At 38.3% G+C, this 15,309-nt stretch overlaps 1 protein-coding gene across 1 annotated transcript in view; it reads right to left on the bottom strand.

Moving 5' to 3' along the window:
• LOC148051471 (uncharacterized) overlaps positions 1-15,309 on the bottom strand; it is a 236,381-nt gene that overhangs the window by 160,123 nt on the left and 60,949 nt on the right. The window contains exon 3 of the mRNA XM_087736674.1: positions 2,339-2,433. Coding sequence (XP_087592800.1) covers positions 2,339-2,433 — 95 coding nt within the window. The remainder of the gene's footprint in view (positions 1-2,338; positions 2,434-15,309) is intronic.

Raw genomic sequence — 15,309 nt, 5'->3', positions numbered from 1 at the left:
AGTCACAGTTCAGATCTGAGTAGCTCTTCATGTAGGCTTTTAGTGTCACACAGCTGAAGGACTCGGACTATTCTAGGTAGTATATGGAGTGAAAGAGCCAACCAAGAGCAAAACATTTTAACTGATCTCATTCTGTATCTTCACTGCTGCTGAGAAAAGAGGAGGGAGTTTCAACTGTGACAGTAAAAGAAAGGCCAGTCAGAAGTCATCACTGAACCAGAAACGCCACATGCTGTCTGTTTGCTTCATATCATGCAACACCAGAATCAGCTCACTCTTCACTACTGCGGGCAGTGGAAGAGATAGTCAGAAAGGCTTAGTATTGGAAAACAGAATTATTGTTGCTCTGCGAGCCCATGGTTCAAGAAGGGGAAAACCCAGCACATTAGATTCTTTTACCTATTTGGAAAAGTTAGCAGGAAACCTGTTAAATTTGGTGGTTTAACAAAAATATGACTCAATTATTTGTGAAAGATGAATAGTGCAGGCATTGCTAGTTTTTTTAATACTGTAGTTAAGCTGGCACCTGCAAAGCTGTACATATTTTTCTACTGCATCTGTGTTTAGTAGTAATCATTAGTGTTACATTGGGACTTCTAGCAAGACTAAGATTTCATTGTGGCAGATACAGGACAAAATGTATAGCAAAATAGTCCTCACCACAAATACAGTACACACTGATTACACAAGAAAAACAAGAGTCAGGAAGGGAAACAAGAAAGTCAAGCGTATTTCCAAGGTCATATGTCATAAAATCTGAGCAGACTCCCAAGTTGCAGTACAGGAAACTCCTCACCAAAACTATCCACTCTCTTTCCTGGGTGCATTTGAACACCATCTGGTCTCTTTCAAGCAGAAGCAGCAACATGAGAAAAATTACTTTTACCTGTGAACTTGCACATGTTTTTAGTATCAGGATCCCAGAAACATTTTATAAGTTGTCGTAACACAAGATTTGAACTATGGTGTGTGCTACTTTCTACGTGCTGGCTTTTAAAAAATAGTTCTCAGTACAAAATAAATCTCATGTCTTGCCTAAGATTTGCTGTCCAATACGATTATTGGTGCAAGGTTTTTCCAACAAACAAGAAATTAACTGAACCAAATGAAAACCCAGGTAGAGGAAGATGACTGCTGAATTTGAGAACTGCATAAATCACTAGTCTTTATGTGACGAGTCAAATAATTCTCCATGCCAATAGGCGCTAATTGGTCATTACACAGTTGGATATTAGTATGTCTAGTAGTCTCTGAAAGAGTTCATTTGTCCTTCGTCTATGAGAGAAATATGTTTCCATATATTAGAGTCTTTAACCGTTCTTTATGATGCACGTTTTCACACTGTTATTTTCAGTAATAATTCCTCACCTTTCCTTCATTCCTTTCTCCCCAAAAGAAATATTAAATCAAGGTAGCTGAAATAACCTATTTGAAATTTCTTGCTTTGATGCATTAAACATAATTTCCTTCTCTCTGTGTTTTCATCATAACAAACAGCATCATTATAGTTGACATTTACCTTATTCCACAGTATTTCTGTCATAAATTAAGAAAGAACCATTAGATCTGATGACATGGCAAGGAAGAAAGTACCTAACTAACATGATAAATTATTTGTGGTGATTTTTAAGATAATTCAATTTTTTCTGTACAGTACCTAAAATTAAAATAAACAACCTATTTTTCTTAGTTGGACCTGGCTTCTGCAAGTACTGTTCACATAATATTTACCCTATATAACCATCCCAATAGGACTGGAAAGGCCACACAACTCTGAAACGCTACTGTTTTAACGAAAGCCAGTCAGAAAGATTTCATTTCAAAGAGCCTCTTGAAAACATACAATTCTAATAAAACCCTACAATGGATGGAAAGAAGGAAACACAAAGTAAAATTATCTTCCTATTATGACTTACTTTTTGTTGATGTCTACTTCATTTGCTTAGAATTACTAACAAGTGAATTTTGAAAAGAAAAGGATGCATTTTCTATTTTGACTAGGTTAAACATTTTCTTCATATTAGTGAAGTCATGCTGATAAACTGAAACAATTCCTATTACCATGACTATAAAACGTGTTTTAGATGACTCCAGATATTGAATGTTCCTGCATCATACCCGTCACACACACACACAAAAATTCTACGCTATCTATTTATATTACAAGCTTTCCAACAGTTACTGTTCTTCATGTTCTTTAATCTCTTTTCACTTTTCCTCTTTAACGTTTACTTTTCTGGTCTGTCTCTTTTTCAACAGCTTAAGTCACAAAAAATAAGTGGATGGTCAGTATACATTTAGATGACCAGTGAAGTATAAGATACTTCTGAGCACCTACCTGTTGGGTGAAATGCTGAGAACAATTTCACCACCAGGGATGATGACAAAGTGCCCCATTCTGTTGTCCTTTGCCTTTCAGGTTTGTGGTCTATTCTGAAAAGGCAAGTGTTAACAACAATTTAGGTCTTTTAAGTATTACTTGCACTGAATACTTTCTACATCCCAGTAATTAAGAACATAACCACCCTCCCCGCCCCCCCCCAGGTTACTCCATAAAGCCTCATTTTAATCTTCAGAAAAGAAGATATTGACAGTAATGTCGTCAAAGTGTGGTGAATGGCTCAATAACATTCAGTACTTCTGTTGGTCATTTGGCTATGGAAAAAGGGGGAAGTGTTCAATAAACAGAATGCTTGTGTATGTTACACTATAACAGCAGCATATTTTAAATGCTTAGCGAGGTCTGAAAGAAAAAGCTGAGCAGTTTATGCACCTTTAAAAAAAAAAAAACACTTTCTAATTACTTTATTAGACAATTGTCCAAGTAGTGTAACCCTGCAAAGGCATATAAATTATCCTTGTATATAAGCAGTTACATGTTTTATGACCCTCCTTACATGCACAAATCTGAATGGATTTCTACTGACACATGAGCTACTTATTTCAAAAGCTGTAAACCATTTAGCCTGAATATCTGTGGCCTGATTGCATACTTCTCTTGGGTATCAAAAAAGTTATTCAGGTTCAGTAAGTTCTGCTTCACTGAAGGTCTGCTATAAATACTGTGTTATTATTTCCCACTTTTGCTCTTTTTCATGTATACAGACACGGTGACACGTTTACACAAGTACATCGCATTTTGGTCCTTTAATATACATTACTGCTCAAGTAATTGCAGGGAAGCATAGCGGAATTGCTTAAGGAGCAAAGGACAGCTGATAGCAGCACGCACATCAGACTGTGGCCTTTGGCTTGTCCAAGTTAATTGATGAGCTGCAGTTCCAGATTTTAAACTGCCGCTCTTGGAAAGTGATTTTCATACTGACACAGGAAGTACCCAGTGAGGGGGGAAAAATAATTGCATTAAATCACATTTAAAACATTTTTGACAGGTGAATCTTGGCACAAACTGGAAAGCAGGAAATCACCTCAGGGGTTTAAAACTCTGAACATATCCAGAAACTTGTGTTGGCATCAAGACTTGATTATCTGACTCCCTTTCGGATCAGTTAAAGTCTCAAACTAGGTCGAGGCTAAACACAGCTGCTCAACTCTCTGCTTCAGAGAGTTTCAGTGAAATCAGAGGCTTTTCCCATGTACCGAAAGCTGAACACACAAATACAAGTTTGAAGGACTGGAGTTTAATGGCATATGATTTCTCTATCAGTTCTCCGTAGCATTTTTTTTACCACTGCTCTTAACAAAATGAAGCATAAAAATCAATAATCTGTAGGAACTGCCATGTCTCCTTTTTGGCTGTCCAAGTTAAATAGAAAAAAAAAATAGTAGATGATAGAGCATAAGAAATTTTAATAAACACATTGTCAGAGAGATTCTTCTACCCCCAACTTTGGATGAAACTAGCAGGCATAATACAAAGTAGAAATCCGATTTCAATCTCACTACGAATAGAAAGCAAGCAGCTGCTTGTTTGCAAAGGAAAGCAATTTTGCAAAAGGCTATCAAACTTGGACTTGAACTTGAATATAGTCATTAAAAGGGTTACACAGATGAAGTCCAGAAGGCAAAACTGAATTTAAAAAAAAAAAAAAAAAAATCAAGTAATGAATTAAGCACTTTAGACTAATTAGCTCTGTCTTCTATCAAGCAAGGTATAAAATGAGAATTATTTCAATATAAAAATCAGACCTTTAGTAGAATTAAGTGAGAACTGAATTTTTGGGTCTACTCAGGGGAGCAGAAATAAGGGAATGACCTCCCCTATTTGCTAGAAAGCCACCTTTACAGAAAAAAAGAAAAAGAAGTCTCTAAGGACTTATCATGAAAGCATCCAGAGGCAGAAAAACTAGTTTCATATGTAGCAATATCATATTTTTCCAGCATTTTTGATGAAGGGAAAATCACAAACAAAAAAAACCCCACACACAACATGTCCTCCTTCTTCTGGATGACCTTTTGTTATCCAGACCCGTGTATAAAACAACACAAGGCTGTAGATAAAGACTGAAGCAGGAGGGGACTTTTTATAAACCCTATGGGAAACAACACTAAACCAACTGATGGATGTGAATTTTGAATCCCAATCTCACTTTTCTGTGGTATACAAAGCAATACAAAGGGACTCATCCAAGAATGGTGTACATTTGAATAGATGGTTGAGTTTTGCCATCAATTTAATTTTCCTTTAAAAAAAAGAAAAATAATGCAAAACCTGCAAGTTGAAACAAAACCTTTACATGATACATTGCTATCCAAAAAAATCTTCCAAACAAAAAAACCCAGAGGCAGCAGTATCATCACAGATTAAGCTCTAAGGCAACACAGTGGTTGGAACCTGAATCTGTGTACTTCAGGTGAGTCCTTGAATTATTAGGTTATAAATAAGGCCTGGCTGAATGGTGCTTGCAGCTCTCAGGTCATGGTTCCATAGGAGGGGACCTGACCAGAACAGAAACATTTACCTTCCCTAGATAACCAAATCACTGGCAGGACAGAGGCTCTCGTACACACCTAGGACCAGAGCCTGACACAGCAAGGGTGAAAATGCAGTGCTAGGAGCTCAGCAATTTAAACAATGCACCTGAGCTTCTCCTGACAGAGCTGTCCTGCTTTCTATAAATAATTGTCATGGTTTAACCCCAGCCAGCAACTAAGCACCACACAGCCACTCGCTCACTCCCCCCTGGTTGGGATGGGGGAGAGAATCGGAAGGGTAAAAGTGAGAAAACTCATGGGTTGAGATAAAGACAGTTTAATGGGTAAAGCAAAAGCCATGCATTGAAGCAAAGCAAAGCAAGGAATTCATTCACTCCTTCCCATTGGCAGGCAGGTGTTCAGCCATCCTCAGGAAAGCAGGGCTCCATCACGCGTAATGGTTACTTGGGAAGACAAACGCCATCACTCCAAACATCCCCCCCCCCCTCCTTCTTCCCCCAGCTTATATACTGAGCATGATGTCGTATGGTATGGAATAGCCCTTTGGCCACTCTGGGTCAGCTGTCCTGGCTGTTGTCCCTCCCAGCTTCTTGTGCACCTGGCAGAGCACGAGAAGCTGAAAAGTCCTTGACTAGTGTAAACTCTGCTCAGCAAGAACCAAAGCATCAGTGTGTTATCAACATTATTCTCATCCTAAATCCAAAATACAGCACTCTACCAGCTACTAAGAAGAAAATTAACTCTATCCCAGCTGAAACCAGGACATAATGCTCTAGCTAAGGGAGATGGACTCTCTAAACATGGCTATTCTCGCATATGATTTAATTTGGACCTTCTACGTTTGCAGTGAATGGCCCTATCCACAGAAGCAGCAGTTATTCTGAGAGTTTTTTCTTTTTTTTTTTTCCTTCCTTTTTTTGTTGAGGATGCACTTGGTAAGATTTAAGATTAATTACAGGAAGGACACAGATTTAAAAACTTTGAAAACATCTGTGAAATAGATGGCTTGTATTACATACCAAATCCATGGTATAATATAAATGGATCCACAATTTTAAGGTGTTACACTGAAGTTGCCATAGCAGAGTGAGCCAGTGGCACTGAAACTATTTTGTGTTTTCAACTTTGGCTTTAAAAGTGCTGAGGGACATGAGGGAAAAGACAAAGATGTGCACCCATCTTCATTTAAAAAAATAATTAAAAAGGAAATGAAAGAAGATGAGATAAAAGCATCAAAGGTATCTTCACCTGGTCTTTATAAGAGTTTGCTGTAAAAGTGAGCACAAGTAGAAGAGCCCATCCCCAACTTGACACATCCCCAGCAGGTCATAACCATTCAAAGGAAAGCCAATATATAACACACAGACTTATTCCTGAACTCCAGCCTAATATCAAAGTAGCTACCCTTTGTTTCAGCTCCTTTTAGTACCTCTAGAGGAGGGACAAGAACGCTTTATGAGAGAGAAATTGCCAGGGAGACAGAGAAACAGGGTCAGTGTTCAGCAACAGGTAACACTCCCCATTGCTCTTGGCCTTTTGTACAATTTCCACCCCTTGGTAGAAGTCAGTCTGAAAAATCTTTAGAGAGAAAAAGCTAAAGAATAGTGCCATAGGCAGAGCTAATGCTATGCTGTTAAAAACTATTGTGGTGGGTTGACCCTGGCTGGATGCCAGGTGCCCACCAAAGCTGCTCTACCACTCCCCTCCTCAGCTGGACAGGGGAGAGAAAATATAATGAAAGGCTCATGGGTTGAGATAAGGGCAGGGAGAGATCGTTCACCAATTACTGTCATGGGCAAAACAGACTCAAGTTGGGGAAATCAGCTTAATTTATTACCAATTATAGTAGTGGAGTGAGAAATAAAAACTAAATCTTAGAACACCTTCCCCCCAACCCTCCCTTCTACCCGGGCTTAACTTTACTCCCAATTTCTCTACCTCCTCCCCACCAGCAGCGCAGCGGGACAGGGAATGGGGGTTCCAGTCAGTTCATCCCACATTTGTTTCTGCCGCTCCTTCCTCCTCAGGGGGAGGGCTCCTCACACTCTTCCCCTGCTCCAGCGTGGGGTCCCTCCCACAGCAGACAGTCCTCCACAAACTGCTCCAGCGTGAGTCCTTCCCACCGGCTGCAGTTCTTCATGAACTGCTCCAGTGTGGGTCCTTTCCACAGGGTGCAGTCCTTCAGGAACAGTCTGCTCCAGCATGGGTCCCCCATGGGGTCACAAGTCCTGCCAGCAAACCTGCTCCTGCCTGGGCTCCTCTCTCCCCAGGGCCACAGGTCCTGCCAGGACCCTGCTCCAGCACGGGCTTACCATGGAATCGCGGCCTCCTTCAGGCGCATCCACCTGCTCTGGTGTGGGGTCTTCCATGGGCTGCAGGTGGATATCCGCTCCACCATGGAATTCCATGGGCTGCAGGGGGACAGCCTGCCTCACCATGGTCTTCATCAGGGGCTGCAGGGGAATCTCTGCTCTGGCACCTGGAGCACCTCCTCCCCCTCCTTCTTCACTGACCTTGGTGTCTGCAGAGTTGTTCCTCTCACATATTCTCACTCCTCTTTTCTGGCTGCAGTTGCACAGGTTTCGCCCCCCCCCCCCCCTTTCTTAAATATGTTATCCCATAGGCGCAACCACTGTTGCTGATGGGCTCAGCTTTGGCCAGCTGCAGGTCCGTCCTGGAGCCGGCTGGCATTGGCTCTATTGGACATGGGGGAAGCTTCTAGCAGCTTCTTACAGAAACCACCACTGTAGCCCCCCTGCTACCAAAACCTTGCCACGCAAACCCAATACAATAATAAAGGTTAAGTGCTAATGACACACAATAGCTGTCAGGCAACTTTTGGTTGTTCGATTTTTAACCAAAATAGTTTTTTGTATACGCATCCTCATGCAACTGAACCTCCCCACACACATTTCCAAAACATGCATCTTAGCCTCAAATAAGAAGGGGGGGCAAAAAAAACCCTCCAAAACATTTCATCTGGTTAGTGACATTTATGATACCACTTAGACTATCACACAAGAGACTTTTAGCTCTCCAGTTTTCAGGGAAACACACTGCTTGATGATTTCTAATGGGCAGTTCTAGTCCACATCATCTCACAGCTACTGACATATACTGTATGTGAAAACTATCTGTGTCAAATAAGTTTCCATGCTAATTTTAACAGCGCCTGCTCAGCATGGTACGCCATCTTTTTATCATAATGTTACATAACAGACAACACAGTGATGTAAAAGACAAGGTAAGTTACTTCATTAGGTTTTGTCTGTGTGATTAGGAAACTTCAAATGTTCACATACGTTCAGATAATTTGCTTTCCAAGTATGTCATGTGTTTCATAATTCGATTGTGGAGCAGAGTTAAAACGAAGGCAAAAAACTGCCTGCAGTCGATAAGCAAATATCCGCATATATTTACCTCCAAATTAGTATTTATGTGCACTTTGAATTTAAATTTACATATATACTGATACTGCACTTTCGAGAGTAGATCTGAGGTTTCTTTAAAAAGAAAACCTATTCCTAAAGTATAAAACTCTTCCAGTTTAGAGTACTAACACTGAACCTTAGAAAACTTCTGAAGTCAAGACAACTTTACCTGCATTGTTTTCATATACCGTCTATAATATAAACACAATTATTACTGGCTTTGAATTTACCTGGGGTAGTTCTGTTTACATTGAGGTAGCTTTCAGTTCTTGCTAAAAAGTTCCTTTAATATTTCTTTTCTTTATATGCTTGATGCTTTGGATTTTTACATGACAAAATATTATACTCTCTGGCTAGGGAACCGAGCAAAGCCCGTTGCCTTTATAGGGGAAAACCTGTAAGCTGCTTGAAAGATGCAATATTTTTGAGACTCCATCAAAATCTCCCAAACGAAACTTCTAAAATCCAAACATGTGCTTATATTATTTTGAACTGAAGCAGCTACAAAAAAATAGAAGAACAAAGTCACAGCCTGTTACACCAGCAGTAAAGTCCTCCCTCTCAACATTTCAATGATTTCCATTTACTTTCAATAAGGCATGTAAATATTAGTTTTATTGCATGTCTTACATATCCCCCAAAACAGTAAAGGAACAAAGTAAAGAAAAATCTCAGATAAAGCTAGGAGCATTAATATTTCACAAGTCAATAAACAATTTTTAAATTTTAACTTTAGATATATATATATATACACACACACGCAAATATTTATATATATAATATATAAAATATATATATACACACACATATATATGCACACATATTTCAGCAACCAAACATAATCATCGAAGTCTGGTTTGTTTTCTCTGTATGAAACGTGTCTTAATGTGACCTGCCATGCAAGGCAAGATTCAAAGTTTTACTTTAAACATTCATGAATTCCTAGAAACGTTAGGGTTCTTATTTGAGCTGTGGACTTAAACTACTCCTCTTCAGAGCATCAACCAACTATTTTCATTAATCAGCAGTAGTTAAAAATCCAGAATTCCATCTCTGTATTCTGGAAAGGTGTATAGTATATACTGCAAGGCAAGGGGATACCCCTGAAGTAGTTCATTTCTCTAAGAGAAATGTCTTATCTCAGTTGTTCTTCCATATCATGGAAGTTAATGATCATGGAGATAATAAATGTACAACATCAATCAAACAGCATTTAGAAAAAGTATGACTTCTGCTCCTGGTATTTTTTTTTTTTTTCAGCCCAGGAATTTTCCTGAAGGCTTTTGCTCTCATTAGATTAAAATCTGCTGAGTTCATCTTATACTTACTTCAGTATTTATAATTTTGGCTGAAACACAAATATACTTTGGTCAACAGCAAATGAACATCAAGAATATAGATGAATCATAGGTCCACAAATCTTTGAGATCACTTTTAAGAGAGACAGTTGGGAAAAAGAACAAGCTAATTTTATGAAAAAAATAGTTATGTATCAGTTTATTTTTTCCTTGCAAATTTAATGATGACGGGTATGTATTGATCATCCCTTATCATAAATAAAATCTGCTCAATGAGATCCAACAAATTTATTTTTATATATTCTTTAGATTTTTCTTTTATGTCTAGCAATGCTACTTTGATCACCAAGAATACTTATAAGTAGGTGTGGGACCCTGACAATTATGAGGATCCATATTTTGCTAATGTAATACTCCGCTGACATTTTAATAACTTATCTAGATACATCAGACTGTTTCCACATAATTTGTTCGCTTTCAGACATTCCACTTTCTTTCAGCTGATGTATTCATTTCACTCAAAGCTGTCAATTTGTGGTGTTCCTTGAGTGCATAAAATTTCTTTAGTAATCGGATCATGTATTTTTACTTTCCATTTTTTAAACGCATACTTTGAAAACTTACTCCTTCTCACCTGGCATTCACTTCATCTCAGAAAGGTATGTCTAAACTTTGTGCTTTCTCCAAATACTAATTCCATGCCTAATTAAAACTTCTCAAGTTGCCACAGTTAGTCAACATTTTCAATAGATTTGCCAGCAAATGAATTTCCCGCTTAACTGCCTCATTCCTGCAGAGTTTGGAAAATACCTGATTTTTTTAGACAGATCTGAATAATCTAAAGTGTTGACATACAGAGTCACTTATTGTAGGTTCATGATGTTCTCCAGGAGAACTGATGGTTGTGAAACTCTTGCTAGGGAAGCAGAGCAGGGTTTTGCTTTAAAGAGACAGTACTTCTATGATATCCCAAGCAGTTTTCGTTTATGTACATAGGGCCCAAGCTCATCTTAATTTTTGTCCGAAATGTCTTTGCAGAGTCTCTCCTAAACGTCCCACTGATGGTTCAGAAAGCCAAACAGCATTCACAAGAGCTCAGATAGCTTCACCAGCTTCTCTTACTGCTTCCTCATCCTCTCAGTTATAGTTTCCTTTCTCTAATCCTCAGATATCCCATATTGGCCCTTCTTCTATGTGGTTATATCAATTTTTTAATTGTTCCCCACTATTCTTTTAGGAAAAAAAAAAAAAAGATGACTTCTTTTTTTGGTCTTGTTTTTTTGTGTCTGTCTCTGACTACACATACACACTTAAACATTTCTAAATGCTTTGAAAATTACATGCGAATACTGGTTTTGGCATACGTGAAGATGTGACTTCTATTACCTAGGGCAAACTGTAGACTAAATGTGTGAAACTAATTTCTACATACGATTTCTTATATTACATAAAAGGCTTTGAAGAGCCTATTTGAAGATGCATTACAAAAATATGGTTTGTGTTGGCCATTCTAAGATTAACGAGATTTCTGGGAAAGATCTGTTAAAATTACTGATTCCGAACTCCAATAACATAGGATCAACCCAATGAGCTCATGCATATATTATGCACTATCATTGTTATTGCAGCAGTGAGCGCACGTCATGGATCTAGATATCACTTTCATTGATGCTATACAGTTAATCAACATGGGAAACAACAGTATAAAGCGTGGTAAATCAGCACATTTTTGACACACATTATAAATTAGAATGTAAAGTAAAACTGGTTAGGACTGGTTTCTAACCACTAACCTCTCTTAACTGTGGCCAAAAGCATATGTCCACTTTCTTTAAATAGTGTAAGAAGTAGAAAATACAAGAAATGAGGCAACTAATATTTTCAGAAGATTGTCTCTGAACCTCCAAAAATCTAAGGTCGAGAGATTTCCTATGCCTTTCCTTACCTCCCTGTACAACTACTCAGTTCAAAAATAAAGTTTTAAATAAAACATGGGTTTAGCAGTTTTTCCAACTTTTATGCAATAAATTTGGCTACTCTTTGTAATTTGCACTCCATTATGTAAAAAAATATTGAATTTTTAATAATTTTCTATATAGAGAGCTTTGCTTAGTCAAAATTTACTGCAAGCAAATTTTACAGCTCTCACTTCTTTGGCCAGGTACTGACAGTTGCTTGTTTCTCATGAACTCCACCGATTTCTCCAATTTGTGTCTCTGTCTACAGTCAATTTTTTGTCATCTAGTATCAGAGCAAGATTGAGTACTTCTAATTGTGCAGCATGTCACATATCAGATTGCCATGACACCAGGGTAGGAGTCTGAACTATATGCTCTCTTCTCACATATACCTGAAAGCTGAGAACTCTTCTAATCAGCTACACTTTTCCCTACTTTTTACTTCCACCCATCACATGACAATGATGTCAAAGAAAGCACATTTTACAAGTAATAAATATATGCAAATTCCACACATTTTCCTTTCTTAAAAAGTCAGTCTTCAAATTATTTTTCTCTCCAAAATATGAATATTTTTTCTCCTTCCCCACACTGTGTGTGCATATATACACACACACAGTTGCACTTTAAGTGTGAACAGTGACCATTACCAGCAGTTCAAGATATATATCACTTTTCAAGGGATCATTACCCATGGTTGATGGTTTTGGAAATATCACTTACATCTTTATCAACTAGATTCAAACTAAGTTAGAATGTGACCAAGATATTTTCAGCACTCTGTGTTTATTTATTTCACATTAGAAGCAAACAAACAAGAAATCCCCAACCAAAACCACTGTTCCTATGAAACTATAAAACTTTCCAGGGAAAAAGAAAGAAAGAAAGAAGCAAACACTGAAACTAATCTGACCAGATTCATAAAAATGGGAAAAATAAGTACTCCAAAGAACTTGCTTCAGTTTATCCACTTTAGACCAGGGCATAGAGGAACCGCCCACTGACAGATAGCCTCTACCACAATGATTAACTACATAATTAGCTTAAGGCAATACAGATACAATCAGTTCTGCAATTCACATTAAAACAGTAAGACTTGCATTTATAAACAGGTGCATCTTAGTACCTTGAATCTCAGTTCTCTGGTATACTTACTTTGTGTTACAAAGTAGTATTTCAGCCTAGTACTTAGCTCTATCTAAATAGATGACAGTATGATCCATGTTCATGGGACCCACGAACAGTTAGGTCCACTGATGCTGTATGAAATTATTTCACTAATGTTTCAATCACCAGAGTATCCAGTCAGGCTTTGCTCTAATCACTGGGACATAGAAATTCTAGAAAATGGGGGTGGGGTGGTGTTTAATTATTCTTGTTTCACTTCCTATGGCAGGAACATCAATTTACATGGAAATTAGAAAATTTCAGATCTCGCCAATCTACTTGTCACAGATCTTCCAGGAATAGCACCAGTGTCTGATCTTATGTATGGTTCTGAAGAAAACGCCTTTGTGGAAACAATACTGGGAATTCCACAGGCAGTGTTTTTCCACTGACTTCTCTAGAAAATATTTATTATCTATAAAAACACTAGCACTATGAACTCCCTGGGATCAGATGCTCCTTTCTATCAGCTTCTTCTCATAGACCACACTAACCAAAGTAAAAGAGGGACTGCAGACCCAGACATACACCTGTGAAACCCTATCTGACTTCAGCTCATTCACTCAGTTACACGTGTACATACCTATTAGTCTTAAATGGGTTTGGATCAGCAGCCCAGGGGAATAATCCAAAAAGATTTGGGTTGCACAGGAAAAGTTAGGGGAAGCGACAGGCCTGCGGGCTTTCTCTGACTACAGACAATACATGAAAAGGAAAGAAGTCAGCCTGACTGCTAAATCTAAGCTATGCTTGCAGGGCTGCAAGACAAATTTTATGTTACAAATGAGTATACATTAAACAGGGAGAATAAACAAAACAAGTGAAATATAATGAACACAGAATCCTACCAAAAAATATACAAATAGTCTGTATTTTACCTGGAGTGACAATTTAAAAAGACATACTTCTGATATCTTTCTCATCTTCTGGCAAGACCTCACTGTATAAATCTAACGTTAAAACGCCTGTAGGATTTTATCTACAGTAAGCTGAAGACTATGCAAGTTCATCCAGCAGTTGTATCTTTCAACAATAAAATGACAGGTCACCAAGTCCAAAGGCTTTTATTTATTTTCATGGTTTGTGAAGAGATATTTGAAGATTATTTTGCTCTGTGCATTTCAGTAACAGATTCTGCTTAATATCAGCTTAGTGGGAAACCATGTGAAAAAAATCTGGGTTCTACTCTTTATTCAAGCTACTGGCATTTTCATATACATCATTCTGTATTGGTAACAGAGACAGGGATTTTCACTGGGATTTGTGCTCCTAAATCAGCACGACATTAAAAAAAAAAATCCTGTGAAGAGCCTTGCAGGTGAATTCTCTGCCTCAAAGTATAAAAAAAAAACAACAACAAACAAACAAAACTAAAACCAACCAAACAAAAAAGGTGGTCAAGCAACAGACTATCAGCCCATTTACTCCAAAGCTGAAAGAGTCTCTTACCATGAGGCATGCAGCATTCATCAGTATTGAATTTCAAAACCTCAAGAAAGCACATGGCTTCAATTTCTTGGTGGCTATCATGATTGATTTTGTGTCAGCCTTACAAGATCTGCTAATAATCCTGTGCAGCGAATCCCTTCTTGGCATTACTCTATTTTTCCCCAGCTGTGCAGAAAATCCCATAAACAGAGCTACATCAAGAGAGACATCATCTGACAGTTAGGGTAGACCTTGGAAAAAGGACACCTCAGTGTTCCCAAATCAACACAGGGGCTTTTATTCCTTGTGTATATATCTCAGAAAAATATTGGGGCCTACAAAATTTTTAAGCAGATACTGCCTCCAGTGTTTCTTATTTGATTATTTGCATTTGAGGCATTCAGCTGAAGTGTCAAAGCCAGAGACAAAAACCTATGCCTCCATAAAAATAGAAGTATTTATACAAAATCGGATCCCTGCAATTAGAGCAATGGCATTTGTCCTGCTGCTGAAAAGTGCATCTCTGGGGTGGCCCACCTTTTGTAGTGTTGTGCAAAACAAATATCCAAAGGTGGCACCTGCCAGAGGATTCCAGTCATTTTCATGGTAGCATTTAATACCACCATGGGAAAAACATCCATTAAATTCAAAAGCTTTAGCATCCAATCAATGACTGCATAGCCATGCAAGGAGTAGCATTCTACTTGATATTCATCACTTTGTAACTCATGACAGATTTCAATATTTTACTTTTCGGCCATGTATATAGACCATTGAACAGATGATAACCATCTAGAGGAGGGAAAGGAGTGCAACCATGTTAGGCTTAAGGAACATAAACAAGTACATGAACATGCAAGTAGAGGCCAGAGTAGTATCCTGAAAGGGATTTATACAGCAATAAGCCTTCACCATTCCACCGCCCTCTTTCTCACAGGATATGCGCTGGGTTATCACCATACTCCCGTACCTGCATGATTTGGAGGCCTCCCTCAAAATTTTAACATCTTGTTGGCAATAGTAACTCAGGGGTTTTTTTGCAAGTCATCAGTGCTGAAAGAATTGGGGGAAATAACCTTTGCAGCCCTCAATGCCCAAAGCGTGAAGGAAGCTGCTTAGTTTCATAGGTAA

Source organism: Nipponia nippon, unplaced genomic scaffold (assembly GCF_047370975.1).
Source record: "Nipponia nippon isolate SJK-2023a ecotype South Korea unplaced genomic scaffold, ASM4737097v1 scaffold_6, whole genome shotgun sequence".
Lineage (NCBI taxonomy): Eukaryota > Metazoa > Chordata > Aves > Pelecaniformes > Threskiornithidae > Nipponia > Nipponia nippon.
Note: the sequence above shows the minus strand (reverse complement) of the source record. Positions and strands in the feature narration are given on the sequence as shown.